This window comes from Eleutherodactylus coqui, chromosome 3, assembly GCF_035609145.1.
Source record: "Eleutherodactylus coqui strain aEleCoq1 chromosome 3, aEleCoq1.hap1, whole genome shotgun sequence".
NCBI classification, from domain to species: Eukaryota; Metazoa; Chordata; class Amphibia; order Anura; family Eleutherodactylidae; genus Eleutherodactylus; species Eleutherodactylus coqui.
In genome coordinates this window covers 67,445,016-67,471,995 of record NC_089839.1, presented here as the reverse complement: position 1 = coordinate 67,471,995, position 26,980 = coordinate 67,445,016, and the positions used below count along the sequence as shown (strand labels likewise).

Here is a 26,980-nt window from a genome sequence, read left to right as displayed (position 1 = left end):
CGTATATCGGCCGGCGTGAATACCCAGCCGATATACGTCCGTCTGAAATAGCCCTTAAGCAATAATCAATGTGAACAATAGTATTGAAGGTCCTGCTCACAATAACTTACGGACTTTGAGGAAATAGGGGTGAGAGCAAATGGTACAAGTGCTTGCTCTGTACAATTATCCGGACATCTTTTATATAAATCAAAGTACTAACGACAACTTGTCCTTGTGTGTGTTTCCCATGCTTTGCCCCTGATCACATGATAGTGACGTCATCACAGGTCATAAAGCATAACACCTGCAGAGCCGGACAGCAGCTGTCTGCTGACAGGACCCGTGATGATGTCACCGTCATGTGATCAGTCACCTGTGTGGGAGTAGTCCGGAGTTGTATGACAGTGGTGTCATCACAGATCCTAAACCAGAACAGGCCAATTAAATGTATATAGTACAGCTGTGTGTGTCTGTGATGTGCCCATGCAATGTAGCAGAGCTGTGTGTGTCTGTGACATGTCCATGTAATGTAGCAGAGCTGTGTGTGTCTGTGACATGCCCATGCAATGTAGCAGAGCTGTGTGTGTCTGTGACATGCCCATGCAATGTAGCAGAGCTGTGTGTGTCTGTGACACGTCCATGCAATGTAGCAGAGCTGTGTATGTCTGTGACACGCCCATGCAATGTAGCAGAGCTGTGTGTCTGTGACACGCCCATGTTAATGTAGCAGAGCTGTGTCTGTCTGTGACATGCCCATGTTAATGTAGCAGAGCTGTGTCTGTCTGTGACATGCCCATGTTAATGTAGCAGAGCTGTGTCTGTCTGCGACATGCCCATGTTAATGTAGCAGAGCTGTGTCTGTCTGCGACATGCCCATGTAATGCAGCAGAGCTGTGTGTGTGTGTAGGACGCACCTGTAGCAGAGCTGTGTCTGTCTGTCACACGCAAGTAGCAAATGTAGTTGAGCTGTGTGTGAGACACGCACATGTAGCATAGCTGTGTGTGTATCTAACACGCGCATGTAGCAGAGTTGTGTGGCCACCAGAGACACTGGGGCTTTTAATTTCCTAATAACTACTAGTAGGGTACTATACATAAAGTTGGATGAGCCGGTCACCAGATGGTATTTGTGTGAAGTGCATTAACGTGTGTGGGATGCAGTGGGATAAAGGGGTTTGGTCTCTAAAGGGGAGTACAGAAGCTGGATAAGTGGAGTAGAGTTAGATTAAGAAATATGGTAGGCCTACCTAAAAGATATGTTGGACACACTTAAGTCTGTGGCCACTGGGAATCTTGGAGACTGGAGTAGAAGGCTTAGATTAAAGAGGAACTTAACTCTAATAGTCTTACAGATTTTGGTTAAATATGTGGTATTTTTCCCCAGGTGAAGAAAAACTATGAAGCTCTCAAACAGAGGCAAGAAGAAGAGAGGTTGGCACAGAGCTCTCCTCCAAGGCCTGGGGACGACACTACACCTGTGAATAAATGGGAGAGGGAAAGCCAGGAGACCACCAAGGAGCTACTAAAGCTCAAGGATCGCTTGATTGAAATTGAGAGAAATGTAAGGCATACTTTTCAGTGTGGGGATGTATTGGGGCTCGTTCACCTCTGCGTTAGGGATTTCCATTTCAGTTTCTGTGTCTGTTCCGTTTTTGGAGCAGAAAACTTTAATTCAAACTGAATTAAGCATTTCTGTCTTTTTTAACCATTGATTTCAATGCATAAAAAAAAAAGAAAATGGGGTCCCCTAACGCAGATGCGAACGAGCCCTGTGAGAAATAGAACTGTATAGAATAATTATGACATATGGCTCATGGATCTGTCATGTTAGAAGCCCTAACGAAGCTAAGTGTGGGGAGTGCTTTGCATCCAAAAGAGAAGACGGGGGTCATAATTCAATGTGTGCTGTATTCGGATCAGAACTGATTAAGGAGAGTATTTGTTTAACCATACATTTACCAACAGTTTTTAACACTGAAATAGAGTAGAAATTGAGATCTCTTAGGCTCCCACACAGGTATACCATGATATGGAATAGAAAATACAGAGATGAGTGGTGCTACATAGCTGTCACCTGTCTACTAGTATATCTAAGAAATAACTACCATTACTATAAATTATTCAAGGGGTTATCCCATCAAAGACCTATATCGCCTATCGATAGGATAGATGCTCTTAGTTCTATAGAACTGAATGCAGTGGTGGTCACACATGCACACTGCCGTTCCATTCACTAGGAGGACTCGGGGTGCTCTGTTCCCGTGATCCCTGGGGGTCACAGCAGTTGGACCCCCAATCATACATTTATGTTCTATATTGTGTATATATGTGATAAATGATTTTGATGAGATATCATGACACCTTTAAGACTAATAAAAGTCTGAGTTCTGTGACTAATATAGCAGAGCCCAGTTAAGAGCATTGTGCTTATAGTGTATTATTGTTGTTCAGCTTTTCAGTTAGACTTTTCCTACCGCTGTGATTTCTATATAGTATTTATCTAGACCTTCACAGATCTAGACTAAAAACAAAACCTTATTGGAATTAATTAAAACTCTGGGCTAACACATAGACATACTAACAACGACAAGACACAAATCCTGAGACTGTGCTGGATTATCAGCCTTCCGTAATATAAGGGATCTTTCAAGATAAGCTGTCCCCACTAAATGATATAATTGTACCTAAATGAGTAATCGTCTCATACGGAATGCACAAGGACTAAAGAACAGTGCATTTATAGGTAACTTATACCTTGGGAGAGTATGTTACCATAAATGTCCCAGTGTTAGATGGTATACACACGTCACCCAGATTCTGACCAGAGAGAGCTTGAACTGGATGGCGGTGGACACAATCCTGTCTCGATACAGGTTAGTAGGCCTCCTAACTGGTCCAATTGTGGGGTACCAGAGATCTCTCATAGATAACAAATCTAGTGGTACTAATATTTTATTTTCAGGATATGCATAGGGGACATTCTTGATAAATATATTTTATATAAATACACTTTAAAGCTGAGAGGTTTGCTTGAGAAAATCTTTTAGGTTAAGTTAATTGTTATAAATAAACTGCTCAACGCGTTTCCCTGCTCACATTGTGAACAGTTCATCAGGAGCTAGTTGCCCAGTCGGCCAAATGTTGTCATATATAGCTCTCAAAACTTAAAGAATAGCCGAATTTTTGATTCCTGTCGTGTATTAACTAATAGAAACAAAGTACCGACACCCAATAAAAATGAGTGTTTGTGCTTAGGAATGATCACATAGAGTGCCGCTTATATTGATCTCCTATACTTGGCTACTAACATATTTAACCCTTTCCAATCCACTGCCTGACGTCTTCAAACATTCTATTTGAAGGCTGTACAGCTCCGATGTAAGAAGACATCCGGCAGGGTATTCTTACTGTATATTACTGGCCGCTCTGTTGTCGGGGGGCCTCTCCAGCATGTCCCATACCATAGTACTGGCTCTAGCCAGCAGATGGAGCCATTGTTTAATGGCAGAAAGAGAAAGCCCTCTAGGAAACCCTGAATCCAAAATTGGATTGCAAAGGGTTAAAACGCTTTATGGCATATCAAATTGCTTCTACTGCTGTAGATGGTCAACATTAAAAAAAGACAGTAAAATTGCCTCTTTTGTAGAAGGTTTGACCAGACACAGAGCTTGTAATAACGTGCTCAGAAAATGATATCTATGATATCTGGCAGGTATTCCGTTCCTGATATAGATAGCAGGGGATCCAGTTATACTGGTACCTAATCTATAGCTAATTAATCGGTCAACTCTACAGAGTGACCCCTAACCCGCTCAATAGTCTGGAAACAGGATAGCCAAAAGATAGGAGATACAAAACAAAGATAGCAAATGATAGCGCCTGTGGCTCTGATGGTGAGTGACAGGTATATAAGCTCAGACTTTCAGCCCCGCTATTTAAGGTCTAAAGGGGCCTCCCATCTGGGGTGTGTCTTCATTTACAGCCACTTAGAGATGTGTAGGTGTGGCCAGAGGTGATGGGAAACGCCTCTACTGAGTCCCTAAGTGATCGTACACAAATGGAAACTCAGAATGATAATTTACAAGCACAAATCATGGCTCTTCAAAAACAAACAATTTCACTGCAAGAGCGGAATCCTCGGCACTTTGTATTGATGAAATTAACCGAAACGTCTTGATTACAAAGCGAAATTTGCTTGAAATATATTACTGATATCTTGCATCTATACTCTATTCACTAAAATAAGGGTCAAGAATTGATTGACTTCCTGATGAACCGCATTATTAGCGGGGAAACGCGTCGAAGCTGTATAAAGAAAGAGATCAAGTACAGAGAAGTAGTGTGACATGAGATATGAAATACAGAAACTGCCCACCTTGTGAGACATGAGCAGTATTGCTAATGGTCACATGACAAAAGTGAAGTTATCTCATTTGCCAGTGAAATAAAAACCACACCTACTAATTAATGAAGGATATAGAGGATGGGATGTATATCCAGTAACTCAGCAACCAGAAAGTAGTACAATCTTACCAGAAGTGGAAAAGCCAGGAAGAATATAGGCTTTTCCAATACCAATAATCGGGGTGGCTTACTGTGCTGAGTTCCTTTACTCTCCCATTAATAAATGGGGAGATAATGCCACCACATAGTCCTTAAGGGCTGTAATTGTTTGTCTTTATTTTTGTTTGGTGTGCCCCATGGGTTATATTTTAATGAATTATAATAAAATTGAGTTTTAATAATTAATCTATACTGTGAAGAACCTTACAATTAGAATAGATTTTTGCCCCTGTGATTTTTTTTTTAATATGACAATTTCACCGAAAATTAAGTCGCTACTCAATTTTTCATTTTTTTTCTCAGAATGCCACGTTGCAGGCGGAGAAGCAAGCCCTGAAAACACAATTGAAACAAATGGAAACTCAGAATGATAATTTACAAGCACAAATCATGGCTCTTCAAAAACAAACAATTTCACTGCAAGAGCAAAACACAACTCTGCAGACTCAGAACGCCAAGCTTCAGGTAACTAATATTCAACACTGGATTTACATCTAAGGAGCCTGTGGGCACAGATTGTCGGAACATTTTAGACTTGGCACCTTAAGGCCCATTTACACGCTAAAATAATCTTTCAAATGACTGAAAGATTTTGTGATCTTTTCGCATAAAGTGGTAATGGCCATTAACTTTATCATCTTCATTTGTATGTAAAAGGGGGTCCAGGAGCTGTTTGCAGAGCCCAGCATGTGATTAATCACATGCCCAGCTGTGCACACAGCTGCATTGCTCTCCTCGCGGCTGACCGCACATTACAATGTTATCTGCAGACTCTCTTGGAGATAACAGTGTGCAGTCTATTGAGGGATACTTGATCTCTCACTTGCTGAACAATGGATTTTAAGTTCACCTTAAAATCATCGTTCAAGCCAAAAATGCACGATGCCAGCACTTACATGTAATGATAATCGCTCATTTTCGATCGTTTGAACGAATTTTGAGCAATAAGCGTTATGTGTAAATGGGCCTTTAGCCTCCTCAAGTGGGCAATGCAGCCATTGCCTTGTCCTTCTTTTGCTCCCACAAGACTTGGAGCGCTTAACCCCTTAGTGACCAAGTTTTTTTGTTTTTTTTTTCCATTTTAGTTTTTTTCCTCTCTTCCTTTTAAAAAATTGTAACTCCTTTGTTTATCCATCGATGTAGCTGCATGAGGGCTTGTTTTTTGCGGGACAAGTTGTATTTTTCAATAGTACTATTTAATGTACCATATAATGTACTGAAAAACTTTTTAAAAATTCTAAGTGGAGAGAAATGGAAAAATAATTTAATTCTGCCATCTTCAGAAGCGTCTTGTTTCAACGGCGCACAAACTGCAAAAAAAATGACATAATAACTTTATTCTACGGGTCGACACAATTACTACAATACCAAACATATATAGTTTTTTTTTTTTGCTGTACTACTTGTATTTTTTTCAAAGATTATCTAATTTTTAAAATTATTTTCTGCCACCATCTTCTGCACGCAATAGCTTTTTTATTTTTCTCTCACCATAGTTGTGCAGGGGGCTCGTTTTTTACGGGACGTCCTGTAGTTTGCGTTCCTATAATTTTGGAATGCATACGACTTTTTGATGGCTTTTTATTGCGTTTTGTCTTAGAGATAGCGTGACCAAAAAAGCACATTTCTGGCGGGTTTTTTTATGACTTTCATCGTGCAGGGTAAATAATGTGTTAGGCCGCCTGAAGACGGCTGGGTCGGAACCGGCAGCGAGAATTCTCGCCGCGGGACCCAACCCGAGCGCCTGCAGAGAGCAGAGCGTACTCACCCGCGCCCCCGGCTCTTTCATGTGCCAGCTGCCGGGCAGCCGGCGGCGGGTAAATGACGTTTCTGTGTGGGGCTCGCAGAGAGCATGCCGCGGTTTGTTTTCCGCGCGATATTTCGCGCGGCCAAACCGCAGCCGCCTGCATAGGATTGCGTTTGTTAACGCAATCCTATGCAGGCTTCCAGCGGCGGAAATCCCGCCGCGGAATTTCCGCCCGTCTGCAGGTGGCCTTACTTTGATAGATCAGACTTTTATGGACGCTGTTCTATACACTGCAAGATTTTTAATGGTGACAGTAAGTCCAAGTATATGTGATATTACTATTGGTGTAACTATCAAATATCAACACTTGTTAATATTACTTTTGTGTGCATGGGGACTTTATATAATTTATTTTTTAACCTGCTTTTATTGAACATATCATGTAATTAGTACATAGCCATTTTCCACCTAGAATTGGAATATAATGACAATCGAACTTGCTTCAAGATCCCAGCTCGTCTCAACACTCCATCTGTATCTTGTGTTGTCTATTTTGCAATTATCAAACATCATTGAGATATCAACAAGACGTTTTCCCAAACAATAAACCAGTCTGCAGTGTTGTGTATTTATGTTGTATAGCTATCAAATAGAGTTAGTAATGCTGTAAGGTGGTGCAGGCATCCAGTCATAGACCCCATACTTTTTAAAATTTAGTAGGGCACCCACATCCACTGTTGATAGATGACCTTTTCATAAGGTAAACTAATATTGACAAAATGTTTCCGTCCCGTAATGGATCAGGGGGACTTTGTGTAGTTTAGGAACCTCAACTTTATTGGACAACCTTTAATAAACTGGGGGGTGAAGGGGGGAGGCAAATACCTTATAGACTATAGAAACTATTGTGCATAAAAAACAATACACACATTTTTTACTAAGTCTTTGCTGAAGACAAAATGACTCACTTATCTGTTTTTATTTACAATGAGTTTTCCTTTGTATGCATTTAGAAAGCATCATACTTGGTTTAAGGCTCGTCTACATTCAAGTTTATGGCTTGGGGGCATTCCAAGCACTGATCAGCTGCTCCCTTTCATGAATCTGTACAAGCTCAGCTCCCCATTTCTCTGTATAGCTGCTGGGTCTGTTCCCCCTCACTGCTGATAAGAGCAGAAACATTTACCTGGAGTGAATCACAGTCCTCTGTCATAGTAGTTTTCTGTGCTCTTCTCTCTGTCCTGATTTCCTCCACTACGCCCCAGTATTGTTACATAGCCCTCTGTAACAGAAGCAACCTGTCAGAGTAAATCGACTGAATTTGCTAAGATTTCAGTCATCCAGTCTGCAGTGTCTTGGAAAACAACATAAGCACAAAAATCAATCAGAAATCTTTAACAAAAACCAATTACAAAAAGTCTTCATTCATAAAAACACAAGAAGAAAATACAAAGCTCTATATAGATTTTAAAGTAAGATACTAGAAAATTCCAGAACTGTCCATAAAAATAGACATTTTTTGTTTGTGGAAAAAATAGATGCGTGTATATATTGGGCTCAGAGTGCAGTATGTTCATATCTGGTCCGAACCTATAAACATATATCATTTATTTCTTTTATCATTCACATTTCCCATTCTGTCAGTAAAAAAAAAAATTGGTTGTTCTTGAATTTCTGATGAGTTGTCCAGAAAAAATAAAAACTCAGGTTGGTCAACCTTTACTATACTTGTTTTTTTAAAATGGGTGTTCCCAGTTACCAATTTATTTTTGTTTACTTCAGTACAACAATGACCTCTTGTCTCTCCATCAAGTGATCCCACAGCTAATTTCTGGCCACATACTAATAGACATCACCATCTGATATTGAATGTTACCTTCATAATTCTTCTTCTTCTAAATGTATTTTCAGGTTGAAAACTCTACATTGAACTCGCAGAGCACTTCATTAATGAATCAAAACTCCCAACTCCTGATCCAACAGTCAAGCTTAGAAAATGAGAATGAATCTCTAGTGAAAGAACGAGAAGAACTGAAATCCATGTATGACTTATTGGTAAAAGATCATGAGAAACTGGCACAAGTTCATGAGCGACAAGCGGCGGAATATGAATCTCTTATATCTAAACATGGGAACCTGAAGTCTGCTCATAAAAACCTCGAAGTCGAACACAAAGATCTCGAAGACAGGTATCTGTTTTGATGTACTTTGTTCACAAATGAATCACTTAGACAGTTATTGTTTTGTTCACCAGGCACTAAAAGGGGTTTTACATCTGCATTAAAACCTCCGGTCGAATCCATAGGATAGGGAGTAAGCGTCTGATTGAGGTATCACTGTTGGGATCGCCACCAATTATGAGAGTAGGGGTCCATGTACCCTTGAATAAATGAAGTGGTGGTCAAGCATGCATCCAGAACTCCATTTATCTCTATGTGGCTGACAGAGATTGCCAAGTACAAGCAGTTGGCTACCACTTTCAATTGCATAGAGATAAATGGTGCGGCAGTTTGTATACTCAACTGCTGCTCCATTCATTTTTGGGTGCATGTGACTTCCATTCCTGCGATTGGTGATGATCTAACCACTTGATAGAGGATAATTGTTAATCTTGGCATAGCCCCTTTAATAAACATGTAGGCTTTGATTTACCAAGGTACTTGTAACAGTTTTCTGACTTGAAAAAGTTGCAAATTTTAGCATATTTTTGCACAAGGAATTTACAACTTCTTCTACCACTCTTACCGCTTAAAAATAGGTGGGCAGGGCTTAGCTGGAGAGGGGGGTGGTTACCAGCGGCTTTACAGATTTACAATAACTTAAGGGCGATTATCATTCAGAATTGTGCAAATTCCAGCGCTCTCATAGTATTTTGAACGTTAATCGTCCCGTGTAAGTGCATACAGTGATTGAATGACTGACCGACAAGTGTTCAGCTGTTGGGCTTCTGCATGTAGAAAACGGAACGACTTGCTGTTCAGTGTAAACAGCTTTTGAATGACTGTCTGCTTACAGTGAATGGAGGGAATGCACCCCAGGCCGCTCCACCTCCATGCTGGCCGCACTCTGAGTGATGCCAGTGATACTCGCTCCTGTGTAACAGCACAGAAGGCAGCATCACTGTAACGAGTGTGTGGCATCATTTGTCTGACGCCTTGTACCGTGTAAATGGGACATTACTCCGGAAACTGGCATATATTAAGGCGCAAATCTATTCCAGTCTATAGCCGGTGTAGGTTTGACTTCTGGTGCACAGACAGCCGAAAGATGCACCAAATTTATTAGGAGATCTCTAAAAATTTGACACGTTACTATCAAGACAGAAAATGCTTGTCTTGAAAAATCAGGCCATAGTCTGTAATTCTTCATGCTGTTCCATAATATAGATATCCACACAAATTTGTTTTTTAATCTAAATAGATTTAAAATTTGCTGCCAAAAATGTCCTTTATGTTTAGAGTATATTTATAGTATTTATACTTTACTCTGGAAATCCCCTGCATAGAAACTGTGTCAAAGGCACTGTTCAAGATTATAAAATTACTGGTTGCGCTCTTCAAAAAAACAACGCCACTCTTGTCTGTGGCTTGTGTCTAGTATTGCAACTCAGCCCTATGCACTTCAATGAAGCTGAGCTGCAATACCACACACAACCCATGAACTGGAGTGGCACTGTTTTGTAGTGATCAGCCAATGCCTTGAAATGATAGAGTTCTGGCTTCTTGCAGTTACCACTATAGGGAGCTTTGCAGTATTTTTTGGGCATCTACTATTGATGACCTATGCTCAGGATAGGTAATCAAGGCGACGATCTATCGCTTAGGATTCCTGCCAATCAGCTTATACTCTGGCCTGCTGTCAGTGTAGTGGAGCTGGAAGTCTGGATCAGTGCTCAGGGCTGAAAATGTAATAGACGGCTTCACTCCCATTGAAATCAACGGGAGCGATGCTTCTCATTGCGGTCAGTGCCGGAAATATAATAGAAGGCATTGCTCCCATTGATTTTCATTGGAGTGAAGCCGTCTATCACACTTCCAGCCCCTGACCACCGATGCTTATGTCTGGCCCCACTGCACTGACTGAGGCCTGGAAGATTGGAGGATAAGCTGATTAGCTTGTATCCTTTGTGATGGACCACAACAATCAACTATTTGCAAGGGGATAGCGCTACACAGGTCTTCTCCTTACACTGTGCTGCAGCATTCAGCCGCTGCCAGAGCAGTTGATAGCCATGTGTTTAGGCTGTGCCACCTCCGATCTAGTACCCAGACGTACTACAAGCTCCCTCTCTGCTGCCCAAAGCCACGGCCAGCGAGGGGAGCAGAAGAGGTGCACAGAACCATTTTATTGAAGCCTTGGGTGAGGCTAAATGAAGAAGAGGGTTCTGCCTCTATGGTGAGGTAGTGGTGAAACAGCTAGTGAGTCACCACTACGAAGATTCAGCCCAGACAGGGAAGAGTAGCGCTGCAGTTAAGCGCCTCCCCCAGTGCAGAGCGCTGAAAATTTTGGCACCGCCGTGTGCACTAAAAGAGTTTCTGACCTGCGTCACTATAGGCTGAGGCAGAGTAACAGCAGAAAGGGCAAGTGAGCCAACACCAGCAGGGTGTGTGGGCAGCTGCATACATAGTGGCCGGTGATATGGCAGCTGCCATTTATTAGAAAGTGATGTGAGCGCTGTCCCCAAGCTGGGGAGCAGTATACAAGAATGGCCACATTGGAAGTGCCTGATGACCCAGGGCTGAACATGACGACAGACCACGTGTATTTAGAGGCAGTCTCCCTTCCTGCATGGGATTCGATCCTTGAAGACACTGATATCTCCTTGGAACAAGAGCGGCGAAAGCTGCAGGAACTGTGTAAGACCAATCCAACAAGACTTAGGAGCATCTACTCTGACAGACGTTTATGGACTGGGGAAGCATCTCCCCAAGGGGGTTATAATTTTGCCAGGACTGTTGTTAATTGAGAAGTGATGAGATGTTCACACAATGAGAGCTATATGATGTTCATTGATGTGTACTGTGACATTGGACAGGGCACTTTGGTATTGAGACAGTAATTCTGTCATGTGAGATAGAAATATACAAGAGATTATGTTAGCACCTATGGTGCATGTGAGTTCGCAGTGACATGGAGCCCGAAAATTTAGTGACATTTAGTTAGTGAGAGATTCCAGTTTTCTACATGTAAGGTTTAAGTACCGATACCCTCCCATGGAGTCATACATAATACAATCTCCGTTAAGTAAAGTTATCTGCCTTAGTATGTCACTGCTGTGTCATCCTGAACCTGTGTTGCACCAGCAGCCACAATACATTGTTGACTTATCCTGAGGCAAGATCATCAACAGTAAATACCTCTTCAGGACTAAAGATGACGCCACAAGCAGCCAAAGCATGCCCACCCATGGTAGCTAATGGCCAGATGATTTTGTAGTAACATTGTGTGCTCATTGGTGGTGGGCAGAGTTTGACACGTGGCACAGTACCCTGTATCCATTGTCTAAAACAGTATGCGATAAGCATCTAAGTTTTCCTTATTCTGGGTTTCAGACCTACTGTATATACTCGAGTATTAGCCAACCCGAGTATAAGCCATGTCAATACGTTTTACGACAAAAAACTGGTAAAACTTATTGACTTGAGTATTAGCCTAGCTATAGTTGAGTATATACTAGGTAAAGAAAAAATGCAATACTCGTCTGTGTCCCCGGCTGTGTGGCAAGCTGCTTGAGAATCCTCCCCGCTGTCATCTCCCTGCTCGACTTTCAATTCCCCCGTCGTCAGTGCTGTGTAAGTAAGCGCTGTGATTGGATCGAGCGCCAGCCAATCATAGCCGGCGCTCGATAAACCAATCACAGCCATTAACTGAATGACTGTGAATGATCAAGCGTTGGCTGTGATTGGCTGGCGCTCGATCCAATCACAGCGCTTACCTACGCTGCGCTGACGGTGGGGGAATTCAAAGCTGAGCAGGGAGATGACAGAGTGGAGAATTCTCAAGCAGCTTGCCGCATCGGGGACACAGACGCATGCTGAGAGGTGAGTATTGCAGGTTTTTTTTTTTACCTCACTCGAGTATAAGCAGAAGGGGACTTTTCCAGCATAAAAAATGTGCTGAAAAACTAGGCTTATACTCGAGTATATATGGTAAGTATGACATGGTGTTAAATGATGGACATATTGCTATTTAATTGTACACTTTAAAATCTGCCAAGTAAGATTATTTAGCTTTGTGATATACTGTATATTATAGTCTCTAAGCAGTCACATTATACCTGTGATTGAACAGTTATCTATTATACAAGGACAAAAAAAGCTCGACTATCTCAGTGGGGAAAAAAGTACTTCTTTTATACCCTAGGTACGTACTCTGTGATTTGACCAAATACAGTATTTTGTCTGATTACTAGTTTGTTGGAAATGAGCATGATGTATCAGACAAGTACTGCATTGTGAGAGTTTCAAAAACCAAGCCACAAATATTTGTTTTTAATCAAGCTAATCAAGCGGTAACATTTATCTACCCTAAAGAAGCCTCTAATTTCTAAATGCTCAGCATGTATTGAGATGTGAATATAGGATCCATCAGTCATGTAATATGCCATTGTCTTCTAGATACAATCAGTTACTAAAGCAAAAAGTTCATTTAGAAGATCTGGAAAAAGCTCTAAAAGAGGAGCAAGGCAAAATGCTGCAAGAAAACAAGGAGCGCGATATGCTGGCTTCAGATTATCAACGACTCACTGAGGAGCATGAAAGGTAATAATGCCGATAAACTATTTCTTGTGTAATTTTTGTAAAATTACTAAATAAGGTGTAGTAATATTCATAGACTAATCTTTGTAGATGACATGGCAACTTGGTGGGTGGTCAAAAGTCCATAGTCTTGTTTTCCAGGGGCATAGCTATAGGAGTTAGAAAGGTGCCAGGCTATAGGAGGTGCAGAGCTCCTGAATTGCCAAAGGAGCTCAATAGGTCCTCTGCCATATATGAAGTTATATTGTAAATGGCACATGGTAGGTGGGAAGGGGGCCTGTTAGAGATTTGGCATTAGATTTTTGGGAAGGGCTTTAAATATAAGCCCTTCCCTGAAAATCATCCCTAGAATGTGTTAAAAATAAAAAAAATATATATATTTTCACCTCTCCTCAGCTGCCGGGGCTCAGGTGCGTCAAGCCTGTCTTCTCCCTGCACTGCTTTGAATCTGTTTCAGCAGCTGGGGATTTAAAATCCCTCCTGCTGAAAGGGCTGTATCTGATTGACTGAGCACTCAGCCAATCACAGGCAGCGCTCAGCGATTTATTGAATGACAGCTAAGTGCTGCCTGTGATTCGTCACAGCACTCAGCCAATCACAGGCAGTGTTTGGCCATTCATTGAATTCAATGAATGTGAAAACTGCAAGATGTTAGATTTTTTTGTAAAATACATATAGAGACATTGAAAATGTAAAAAAAAAAATCACAAAAAAGTGTTTTAACATTGAGACTTGTTTTATACATTCCTTTACCCCCTTCATTCTCCCGGATGTACATTTACATCATGGAGGTTGGGGTTTGTATGGAGGGGAAAACAGGGGTCAGTCCCACTCCATACAATGCAGGTGCCAGCTGTTTCTTACAGCCAACCACAGCCTGTAACAGCTCCGATCAGCATCATTGCTGATTGGAGCAGTTAACCTTTTAAATGCTGCTGTCAATTCTGACATCGTCATTTAAATGCCGAGATCGATGTTCGTGGTACTTTTCTGAAAGCCCCCAGGGCTGCCATTGCAGATTGCTTGTCAGATCGCAGTATAATGTAATACTATGCTCCTGCAGTATGATGTAATACCAATCAAACCATCGCAAGTTCTTGTCCCCTGCAGAGACTAAAAACAATCTGTTTAAATTTTTTAAATTAATTATTAGAGATGAGCGAGCATACTCGTCCGTGCTTGATGCTCGTTCGAGTATTAGGGTGCTCGAGATGCTCGTTACTCGAGACTGTTTAAATTTTTTTTATTAATTATTAGAGATGAGCGAGCATACTCGTCCGTGCTTGATGCTCGTTCGAGTATTAGGGTGCTCGAGATGCTCGTTACTCGAGATGAGCACCACGCGGTACTCGTCTCGATTAACCCCTTGAGTGGCACGCCCGGAAATTTTCCGGGACGAGCTCCACTGCTCATAGAGAAATAGCCCGGAAGATTTCCGGGCTATGTATCACTATGGGAGCTGCAGAGCACAATGCCACAAGCTGTGACATTGTGCTCTGCCTGCACAGACCCACAGAGAACAAAGCAAGGACTTTGAAAAACCAGCAGAAGATATTGCCGATATGCCGGCAATGTCCTGCTTTGTTTACAGGTTGCCATAGAGACCATCGGCTTGTCAGAAGCAAGCCGATGGTCTCTGTGGCAGGGAGAGCTTGGTGCTTGGCTGTGAGAGGACAGCTAGGTACCTGCTCTTACAGCAGAGATCAGAGAAAAACTCCGATCTCTGCTGTGTTAACCCTTTACATGCTGCAGTCTATGTGACTGCAGCATGTAAAGGGCTGTCACTGCAGCATGTAAAGGGATGTCACCATCGGACCCCCGGAATGTGTTCAGGGGGTCCTGATGGGTCCCTGTGGAAGTCCCCTAAAGGGGGAAAAAAAATAAATTAAAAATTATAAAAAAAACACTTGTCTCCCTTTACTTTGTAAAAAATCAAAAATACAATCACACATGTGGTATCCATGCGTCGTAATGACCCAGAGAAGGAAGTTAATACATTATTTAACCCCTTAATGACATGGCCCCTTTTTTTCTTTTTTCCCCATTTCTTTTTTTCCTCCCCCTGTTTAAAAAAATCACAACTTGTCCCGCAAAAAACAAGCCTTCATATGGCCATGTCAATGGAAAAATGAAAAAGTTATGGCTCTTGAGACGCAACTGCAAAATTAGTTGAAATTCAATGATTAGACCATTTAAAAAAACCTGCCCTGGTGGGCACGACAGGATGGTAGGAAACCCGCCACTCAAGGGGTTAAATGAGCACTGACCATTGAATTCAATGGAGCCGGCAATACAGCAAGCTCCGTTGAAAGCAATGGGCTGCCAGCGATCTCAGGATGAATTTTCGGGAAGGGCTTAAAAATATAAGCCCTTACCTGAAAATCATCCTCAAATGTGTAAAAAAAAAAAAAAAAAAAAAAAAAAATGTATACTCACCTTTCCGCTGCAGCCGGAGTTCAGCCGTGTCTGGCCGGCAGTTCTCCTGAACTGCTTTCTGTAGTATTCAACAGGTGGGGATTTAAAATCCCCGCCTGCTGAATGAGCTGTCTCTGATTGGTCACAGCCTCACCAATCAGAGGCAGCTCTCACTCACACCCGTTCATGAATTCATGAATGGGTGAGTGCTGCCTCTGATTACTCAGCACAGGGACCAATCAGGGGCAGCTCTCACTCACACCCATTCATGAATTCATGAATGGGTGTGAGTGAGAGCTGCCTCTGATTGGTGAGGCTGTGACCAATCAGAGGCAGCTCATTCAGCAGGCGGGGATTTTAAATCCCTGGCTGCTGAATACTACAGAGAGCAGTTCAGGAGAACTGCCGGCCAGACGCGGCTGAACTCCGGCTGCAGCGGAAAGGTGAGTATACATTTTTGTTTTATTTTTACACATTTTAGGATGATTTTCAGGTAAGGGCTTATATTTTTAAGCCCTTCCCGAAAATTCATCCCACACTATATTGCCGGCTCCATTGAATTCAATGGGCTAACATCGTTCTTCTCTGCCACAGCTGTTACAGCTGTGGCAGAGGAGAACGATCTTTATGCTGACAGTGCGGGGGGGGGGGGGGGGGCACTCTTGCCGCTATTGTGGCTTAATAGTGGGACCTGGGAACTTGAGATGCAGCCCAACATGTAGCCCATCGTTCCCATCACTTTCGTGAATTTCCCAGATTTTCACAAATGAAAACCTTAGCGAGCATCGGCGATATACAAAAATGCTCGAGTCGCCCATTGACTTTAATGGGGTTCGTTACTCGAAACGAACCCTCGAGCATCGCGGGAAGTTCGACTCGAGTAACGAGCACTCGAGCATTTTGGTGCTCGCTCATCTCTATTAATTATTAAAAAATATAAAATGTAATCAAAGGTTGAAAAAAAAACAAAAAACCTTTTGCCATATTTATAATAAAAGAATCTAAAAAGAACGCTATATAAATTTAGTATCCTAGTAATCGTACCGACCCATGGAATAAATTTATCATGTCATTTTTGCGGCAGTGTGTACACCATAGAAACAAGACCCTCCCAAAGATTTTTTTTCCATTTTACTCCACTTAGAATTTTTTTAAAGTTTTTTAGTACATTATATGGTACATTAGATAGTATCATTAAAAAACACAAAAAACCTTTTGCCATATTTATAATAAAAGAATCTAAAAAGAACGCTATATAAATTTAGTATCCTAGTAATCGTACCGACCCATGGAATAAATTTATCATGTCATTTTTGCGGCAGTGTGTACACCATAGAAACAAGACCCTCCCAAAGATTTTTTTTCCATTTTACTCCACTTAGAATTTTTTTAAAGTTTTTTAGTACATTATATGGTACATTAGATAGTATCATTAAAAAACACAACTCGCCCCACAATAAACAAGCCCTCAGACAGCTATGTTGATGGATAAATATCAGAATTATGATTCTCTTGAAAATGGGGATGAAAGACTGAAGTGGAAAAAAAAAAGCCACATCCTTAAGGGGTTAAGAAAGTAGGTGAGGGGAAAACCTTTTCATTAAAAGAAAATATTTTGTCAGAGATTAAGGAATTCAATGCAAGAATGCTTGTGACCAGTAAATTGCCAGTAAAGCTTATTTCCTTGGCCGTTTTCTTGCTGAATACAATAAACAGATATGAAATCATTGCTCGTCAGCAGGCTGGAAAGTGCTCTGATCAGCGAGATTATCTCCTTCACGAGCCAACTACTGAATGCTTCTTAAGTGGATACCATGTAGAAAGGGGTAGTCTCATTAATATGTATCACATGTAAAAGAGGAAATACATGGGGGGGGGGGGGTTCAATTGGAATTTGAGTTTTTTCCTATCCAGCATTTTTTTTTGCTACAGCATTTACATTTCTATCGAAAATTGAAACCATTGGTACAATACAGCACTTACACATTTATCATAAAAAATATCCGTCACGTATAAACATTTTCTTACCTCAATTGTTTGCCAAATTATTTTACAGACGAATTGCGAAAAAATCTAATTTTTGATTTGGTGATCTGCCATTACAGGATACGGATCTAGGTTTTCTAAATTATAAAATGTAAATTGTATTTTTAACACCTGTTTTCAGCTGACCCCTCACAAGGGACGGGATTTCACTTGTGTCCATAGCAACGCTGGCCGTAATAATTGTCATATCCCGTCAGCTTGTACAGCTCATTCTGTGACATAATCCCCAGGAGGATTTTCTTCAATATTAAGGTGTAATAACTAGTGAAAATCATACAAAAGACCAGCAAATTCAATCTGCAGGCATACTACTAAAATAAAAATGCTGGAGTAAAATAAAATTTTTCCAGAAAATGTGCATAAAGCGGCAGATATACTTTTCCGTTTTTGGTGAGTTTTCCATAAAATGTAGAAAGAATGAATAAAATATATATTATATTGTGTGCATGTTATGTACATGTCCTTTGCTTTCTGTGTCTTCCCCTGCAGGGAATGGCTGGCAGTCGTTAACCCTGCATTCACTTCTGAATGCTCAGAGGATGCTTAGGTTTTATGTTCAATTGATGCTCACTTCGCAGTATTTGCATTTCCTAATGCAAACTTTTAAGAGTGGTTTCATTTCACATCTGCACTCAAGTGTTCCAGTTTTGGCTCCGTTCGGGGAACAGAAAAGGGGAATCCCTAGGCCAAATGGCTCTGTCCAATGACTTAACCGAACCGCACCATATGGATCCCATTGACTGTAATGGGTTCCACTTGATTTCCTCTCAGCTTTTAGATGGTCTTTTGCTATTTTGTTTCTGGTCTCCGACCAGAGGTTCCATTGCAGATGTGAAACCACCCTAAGTATCTCCTTTCTTTCAGGCATTGTTTGTTAATCATAGGGCTGCGGTAGATGGAAAAGTTAAGGGCACATTGTGAAGGAATACCCTGTAGTGCCAAGCAAAGTCTTATAGATATGTGTTCCACTTTTGCCCCCACCCAAATAATTTGGTCCATTTTATATCTATAGTATTCATCATTCATAGAAATAAAACTGCTTCAGGCTGCATTCCCATGTGGCGTTTAGTTGCAGTTTTTTAACCACAATTAAAAACCACATCAAAAAGCCATATGTATTCTATAAAACCGCATGCGGTTTTTAAACATGCATGGGTTTTTTATGTGTTTTTTTTAAATTGTGGAACAACCACAAATGAAAGTGCACATCAAAAAACACTACAGCTGAACGCAGCCTTAACCTGATCAATTATTAACACCATGCAACAATGAAAATGGGGAAAACTAGTACTGATAAGCCACAGTTGGCGAATAAACAAAAAATCAATCCCATGACTCACAGCTGCCATCTTCTCTGATTCTAGTAATTGGTTTCGCTAGACTTTTGCATCTGCTTAGACCTGCAGAAAGTCTTCTTCCAGCTTTGCTGCGCCTCAGCAGAGTTTGCTACCTAGGCATCTTTTAGCACTTTGCTTTAACGCCACATATCAACCATGACTGTTACAGATTGCCCCGTATACCATCCACAATTCCCCTCATGCCAGCCTCAGTACACCTCATATTAGACAGTGTTCCTAATGACGACTACATGACCTTTTAAGCCAGTCAGAAATACCCTTATGCTATTTACAAAACCCAGTCTATAGATCACAGTGCCTGTTACACTAGTCACAAGGCTTCCTATGCCTATTGTAATAGTTAGTTATCTCGCTTGGACGATGAGGGTCCATAGCGCAGATCTAGAATGACCACGACTGGTACAGTTGCCTATTTGTTGCACCCACGAGTGTTGCAGACGACCGGGGGGCCTCCACCATCCAGCAGGGTGTCGGCTCTCGATTTTCCTAGCAATTGCTTAGGTTAGAGCACCATGGGCCAGAACAGCTTCTGACAAGCACGCAACATGACCAACTATAATGTTGTAATGACCCACTATAAAGCCAGAATGCCCTCAATGATAGTCACAATGCTCTCTATTACAGCCACAATTTTTCCCGTTGACAACCACCAAGTGCCGCCCAGCCCTTATCCCAGGCGTAGTGATTCTTGTCTGCCGACCCTAATGATGCTTGAGGGGGGTCTCCATAATATAGTAGTTGCATAAAATGTTCTTGAGGGTAAACATGCACTTTACATGGGTTTAACTACAGTACATTTTATTTTTATGTCAGTTAGTCTAGGCTGAACCGGATTTTTTTTTTGCTACGTGTTGATGAGGAGTACGTTGATTTTGGGTTTTGTATTCGGCATTGATGTCATTTTGGTGTGAATATATGCAGCTGTGTTTCAAAAAGTGTTGGTACCAATTATTTCAATTGAAGAAGTACTGCACTTGCAGTAGTGTAATGACTGGTCTTTAAGACATGTAATAAATATGGAAATAACTTTTATTTTTTTCCTTAACCTTTTCAGGCTTAATCACACATATAGACAGCTATTGCGGGAAAACGAAAGCCTTCAAAGTGAACACAAAAACCTGAAAACCTTGTTAAACAATGGAAAATTGGAACATACTCGATTAGAAGCTGATTTCTCAAAACTGAAAGAGAAATATCAGAAGTCCGATATCACAGTCACGAATCTGACCAACCAGTGTGAGGTGCGCTTTGGGTTTACTATAGCTATCCTTAAGATTATTGTCCCAATGGGATAACCTTTATCCATGTAGCCAATTGGGGCATATGGACAACTTGGAAGGTTGACTATACATTACACTGCCTCTCTGTAATTCTAGATGAGAAGTGTGTGGCCACTCACTGCCAGATCCATGACAATCACTTGATCGAAGGGTCAGATTCCATTTGAGGAGCTCTTATCGAATTTGACAACTCCTTTAAACCAGACTTATGTTTTAAGCTGCCTCTATTATATCTACATTTATATTTGTAAGACTTCCTGTTTTTTGTAATTACTCTGCTGTGCTAACAATACAGCACATGCCTGAAAAAAGAAGATTCAGGTTACGGTTATGAGATTATCTGATCTACCAGTAAAATGTTTGCAATTTTGACGTTTTTGAATATCAGAATTTTTTTTTCATAGCTGCTCCACATGTTCTACTCTGTGGAATAAATTGACGCTATACAAATAAAGATGATTATTATTATTCTGTCTGGTCATTGCATGGAGATAAAAAATCTATGTGAAACTAAGAGGAATATTGAGTATGCACCTTGAGAAAGGAAGGATATTAGAATCTAGAAACGTTTTATAAACCTATTTAAAAATATTAAGCACTGTGACTGAATATTGTACATATTTCTTACAAGAAAATTTAGAAATGTTCATTTTTTTTCTTACAATTTTGAAAGAAGGAATAGTGTAGAAATCCTCCTCCCATGCTTTTGTTATACTGTACAAAACTTTTTATGTTTTTCTCTGCAGCTTTTACGTCAAGTGAAAGGAAACCTCGAAGAGGAGAACAGACATTTGATGGGCCAGAACCAAATATTAGCACTACAAAACAAGACTTTGCTGGATCAGAATATGGAAAGCAAAGATTTTTATCAAGTGGAACAAAGACAGTATATGTAGGTTGTTCTTACACTCTAAAATCAGCTTGATACCGTGTTTCCCCAAAAATAGGTCCTACCCCGATAGTACAACCTACTGGGTTTTCGGGGAAGGCTTGAAATATAAGCCCCCCCCCCCCACACACTGAAAATAGGACCTAGCTAACACGCCCCCCCCTCCCAAAAAAAATCTATACTCACCTGGCCCGATGCCTCCCGCACTGACATTTCATCCAGTAGCCTATAGCTTGTGCAGTGCTTGCAATGTCACTATTGAGATAACCTAATTTGAAGGGGTTTGCGCAATGAAAATTTTTGTTTCAAAATACTTTACTCCTCCTAATCACACAGTACTCACAATACAGCCACAAGTAGTCCTATGTTGCTTTCATACATCCAGAATATGGCACATTTTAGCTTCTGTATTATACCTGAAGTAAATTACAGCCCTCTGTAATAGTAGTTTTCTCATAGAATCATAGAAGGGTAGAGTTTGAAGGGACCTCCAGGGTCATCTGGTCCAACCCCCTGCTCAATGCAGGACTCACAAAATCATCCCAGACAGATATTTGTCCAGCCTTTATTTGAACACTTCCATTGAAGAAGAACTCACCACCTCCCGTGGTAACCTGTTCCACTCATTGATCATCCTCACTGTCAGAAAGTTTTTTCTAATTTGTGTCTCTTCCCTTTCAATTTCATCCTATTGCTTCTAGTCTTTCCTTGTACAAATGAGAGTAGGGCTGATCCCTCTGCACTGTGACAGCCCTTCAGATATTTGTAGACAGCTATTAAGTCTCCTCTCAGCCTTCTTTTTTGCAAGCTAAACATTTCCAGATCCTTTAACCGTTCCTCATAGGACATGATTTGCAGACCGCTCACCATCTTGGTAACTCTTCTCTGAACTTGCTCCAGTTTGTCTGTCTTTTTTAAAAGGGGGTGCCCAGAACTGGACACAATATTCCAGATGAGGTCTGACTAAGGAAGAGTAGAGGGGAATAATTACCTCACGTGATCTAGACTCTTCTCTTTATACATCCCAGAATTGTGTTTGCCTTTTTGGCTGCTGCATCACACTGTTGACTCATGTTCAGTCTATGATTTATTAGTATACCTTGTAGAGGTACCTTGTATACCTTGTAGAGGTAAAAGATATTTGTCTTTGTTTGAAGACGAGAAGGAGAACTCACCACCTACCATGGTAACCTGTTGCATTCATTGATCACCCTCACTGTCAGAAAGTAATAATTAGTAATATCTAATCTATGTCTCCTCCCTTTTAGTTTCTCACCTCTTTTCTCCTCCACCATCCAACAGCATGGTCATACAGCCCTCTGTAATAGTAGCTTTTTCTTCTCTCTATCCTCCTGATCTTCTCCACCATCATCTGTCATACAGGCCTCTGTAGTACCTCAGTGGAAAGGCAGTGAATGCATATTTGGAACAGGGAAACAGGCTAGGAGGAGAGTTAGTTTACTCTGGCTGACAGAATTTGCAAAGATTTCAGTCCTCCAGTCTGCAGTGTCTTGAAAAGCGAAACAACATTCAGAAATTTTATAATAACAATCAATTACAAAATGTCTTAATTTTCAAAAAAAACTGATCAAAAGGAAAAAATAGGAAATACATGGTCCCTTCTGGCACCCAGTATATATATGCCACACCCCGCTTGGCCATGCAATACCCCAGCTTCTTGTGGTTTTACTAGACCGGACATTGATAACCATAGGATTTTCAGGTGATTGAAGTCCGGTACAGTAGAACTGTGGGACAGCTGTGCATTGCGGCCATAACATGGATGCTAAAATGTGCCTATATTAAGGCTGTCTGAAAGAAGTAAAACTGCTATAAGTTTGTGAGTGGCATACTCCTACAAACATATTTAATCCTCCAATGCTATGGCACCTTGGTGACCTTTTTACAGTCAAAAGTAGTCAGGAAAATTGACCATTGGTAATTAAAAGACTGAGTTTTGCAATGATTTTATTTGTTGTTGCTGATAAATTCTTACATGTTTTCAGGGATAAAATTAATGAGCTTAGACGGCAAAAAGAAAAATTGGAAGAAAAGATCATGGATCAGTACAAGTTCTATGAGCCTTCTCCTCCAAGACGGTAAGTTACAATATACTGTCCAGGGGCTTGGTACATGGTGAGTTAATTCAACAACTCCGTTTTGTTTTTTTTTAATACATGTAAGACATAAATTATATAAAGATTTACAGAGAGCTTAGTGTATTTCAGACACACACAGGAAATTAGTATCTTGTAAATAGCTTAGTTCTCTAATCCCAAAGGAGAGGTAATTGGATAACCTTAAAGATGAGGAAGCTAATCAAGTCTAAGAAGGATGTAAACCGTGAACATCTGAGATCTCTTACTCTTCCACCTTCTCGATCGGAGTCTGGTGAAGGATTCTTACAGCTACCTCCGCAGGATAGCCAGGACAGCTCCTCTGTAGGCTCCAATTCTCTAGAGGACGGGCATCCACTTGGAGCCAAAAAGAGCAGCAGTGAGTATTGTGTTACATTATTCTCACAGTTCATGTTTTGTTATTACTTCCTTAATACAAGAGAGTACGGAGAACAGTGTTGATGCATTAATTCTCTGCTGGAGACGTTTCTGTCCCTTCTACTTTGTTTTTAGAGTCCTCTGTATGAGGAGATACATGTTTCAATTTATATATTTTGACTGAATGTCTCACTGTGGTAAATCCTGACTTAACTGTCATTTGTTTTCAGTGTCTATCATTATTCTAGTGAAGTATATGTACTCTATTTATGTTTCTTTATAAGGTTATACTATGGAAGCATTTATTTCTGTAAAAAAATTCTTAAGGAATTATCATTGAGTGTGAATTTGACAATATCAAAAATATGGGTTTCTTGTTTTTGAGAAATGTTTTTGTAGTCTTGTTTTTACAAGCAAATTAATCACATAGTAAGAGCATATGGAAGAAAATAAGTTGTCTCAGTGTTGTTGCCAGGGTCACCAACCATCCAGAAATTCCTGGACAGTCTGTAAAAATGGAGGCTTTTTTTCCAGTATCCAAGCAAAAAAAGATGCATGTATGAGGCTGGTGGCAATTTATTATGATTTGTAATTATCATTATTTTACGGCACACAATACGGCTCTGATCTATAGACTTGTATCATTTATAATCTTGATCACTCATTGTGGTTTTCCAAATTGTCCATAAAAAAATGATGGCTGTCCATGAATTTTGGATATGTTTACCAAAAAAACAATAAATTCAGGTTGGCCTCCCTGGTCATCACAGAAATGCCCTCTGCCATCTACTAATTTTGGTGGCTCAGTTTTACCACTAAAGGAGCTTCACCACTAAAGACATTTTATCCTTTTTACGCAAGATAAGGGGCAAATGTTTGATTGTTACTGTGCAACTGTTGGGATCCCAGTGATTCTAAGAACGAGGCCCTTGAATGCGCCATGTGAGTGGAGCAGTGGTGCGCATGTTCAGTTGGTACTTCATTCAGATGGAGCATTTCGGGGTGCCATTTTCAGGATCGCTGGGGAGTTCAGCAGTAGGACCTCAGTGATTAGACATTTATTCTCTATCCTGTCGATAGGGGATACATATGTTTGGTGGTAAAATTCCTTTAAACAGGACTTTCATATCCCTTGACATGACTGTTTTAGTACTGCCAGTAGTAAACAATTTTGTTGGCCATGAAATGACAGTTCTATAGAATGTCTTCTTCTACTTTTGTGTTGTCGTTCCTCTGCTATTCCTTAAAGAAAATTTTTAATGAATTGACAACTGAAAGCTACCCTTAGGTCATCAGGGCTTGCTGGTCTAGCAGTGTCATCTTCTGCCCCTGGGTCATCCGGGCTCACTGGTGGTCTCTATGTGTCCAGGAGCCCTTTTACTCAGGCCCTCTCCTGGCAGCTCCCCAGCCTGGAGTAGGAGTCCACTTGAAGAGTCCTGGCTGGTTTCAGCTGCTTGGGCTCTACTCCCTCTAGCTGACTGCACTGCTCAAGAGTTGTGATGCAGCCTCTTCCCCTACATAGGAGGAATCTGAAATCATCCATGATGAGTTTGGAAGGTGAACAGAGCAAAGCCTTGTTCTGTCGTTTGCTCCATGCAAGTGCTGTAATCCGTGGTTGGAGCCAAAGGTCCTTTCAGTCCATAGCCACAAAATTACAATGCATAAAATCATATGATATCTCTCTTTGAAAGTCTTTGAACATACACAAGTTCACCTGTACTGGCAGACACATCAAAGGGGTCCAACCCCATAACGTTTACACAGTTTGAGACTGGCCAACCAGAACTGACAATATCAAACTGTACAAGGACACACCTCTTTGACAAGGAGAATGGTGGCACGCAGTTGTCACTTTATTCATAAATCTTCAGGAGGAATAAGAGAGGAACAGCACAGTGCAGAGTAAGAAAAGTATTTCCAGTATTATTCTTTAGGAAATGCAAGTTTTTACTAAAACGGGCATGTCCAGGCTCGTGATAGGTCCTCTTTAAAGACCATTTCCACCAAAAACTTAAAATTGCCCATATATTAAATTAGAGTAAATCAGAAATGAGATCAGCAGCTAAAGTTTAGTAATTATTATATTTTCCAACGGAGATATTGACATTTTCTCCTCTGTTGTGGCATCCATTTTGGCTAAAATTACAACAGGAAGTGCCATATTGATATTGATTTTTAACTGGCTTTTTTCGATAACTGTCATTTTAATATTGATTGAATATGCTGACGGAACGACAGCTGATCCTCCGTTTCTGAGAAACAACCCAAGGTGGTGACCAGTGTGGCTGCGCTTTCACTTGTCACTTTTGCAAAAACGTCTGAGACAACAAAATAGAACAATGCCAAATATTTTATCAGTCGTTCTAACTTCTGATGTAATAATATATGGCCAATATTATGTTCTGGGTGGAAATCCTGAAAATATTATATTCTGGGTATCGGTGTTTCCCCCCAGCGTCAGATGATTTACTTATAAGTGTTCACAGAAACATCCCCAACCTTCTTCTAGTACGAAATAGATTACACTCGGGAAGCCATCAGAAGAAGAACAACAACGAAGGGGCAGGGAAAATAAGAACTTTGGTGACTTAATGAGTTTGAAAACGGAATATTATGTTTCACTGGGGGTGAATATATCTCAGCCCTATTTCTCATGGCAGCAATGAAAATGTCTAGAATTTCTATCTGTCCTCTCCTGCATGGTTTATTTTCATTGTCTGTGATAACATAAAGTTCCTTTGTCAAGTCTCTGGTGTCTTCACTCCACATTTATCTGTGCACATCCTAGAACTGCACAAGATGGGTGTACTGTAATTGTATTCAAAGAGGCACTTCGGTGAATTTTTTTTCCCCATTGATTATGGAACTAATCCGCCAGTTTATATATAAGTGAGTTAGTGTTACTATGGTTAGTTATTCCTTTCAATCTGAAACTCCTCGCCTATTTTTTCCTCAGATGGTCATGTGATCTGAATTCTGACCAGCTCAGATTTACTTGGGGTTATACTGTTTGAAGCTAGTCATTTTCACAGTCTGTGTTATGTTGTTACATGGTCCTACCACAGGAACTGTCTACAGGGAAATATAGACCCTCTTGTCACAGTTACTGATAATGATCATCCAGCTCCTGTCACACAGTTATAATGAAGGAGATTACAGCTCATCCTCCTGAGTGTACACATATGGACTGTAGCTTATTTAGGTGAATATAGGAGGTAATGTTTATTTAAACTATCCACCCAGCAGGCAGAAATGGTATAGCCTTTGGCTAATGCTGTGCTAATGCATCATGGGATTGATTTGCAGCTGAAAATAAACAATTTCACCATCAAGATGGTGCTTAATAAGCATCAGACGGGTGGCTGCACTGCATGAAAGTAGCTACAATACACAGAGGAGTGCTCCAGAGTGTGACAGGCAATCAGGTGAGTCAGGGATGGAAATATG

General features: G+C 40.8%; 1 protein-coding gene across 6 annotated transcripts in view; it reads left to right on the top strand.

The window, feature by feature from the left end:
* CCDC88A (coiled-coil domain containing 88A) overlaps window positions 1-26,980 on the top strand; it is a 201,162-nt gene that overhangs the window by 152,258 nt on the left and 21,924 nt on the right. For all 6 annotated transcript variants that reach the window (XM_066595696.1, XM_066595695.1, XM_066595692.1 and 3 more), the window contains exons 18-25: window positions 1,367-1,543; window positions 4,849-5,010; window positions 8,204-8,481; window positions 12,910-13,053; window positions 19,924-20,110; window positions 20,896-21,041; window positions 23,045-23,137; window positions 23,320-23,534. In XM_066595696.1, the coding sequence (XP_066451793.1) occupies window positions 1,367-1,543; window positions 4,849-5,010; window positions 8,204-8,481; window positions 12,910-13,053; window positions 19,924-20,110; window positions 20,896-21,041; window positions 23,045-23,137; window positions 23,320-23,534 (1,402 nt within the window). The remainder of the gene's footprint in view (window positions 1-1,366; window positions 1,544-4,848; window positions 5,011-8,203; window positions 8,482-12,909; window positions 13,054-19,923; window positions 20,111-20,895; window positions 21,042-23,044; window positions 23,138-23,319; window positions 23,535-26,980) is intronic.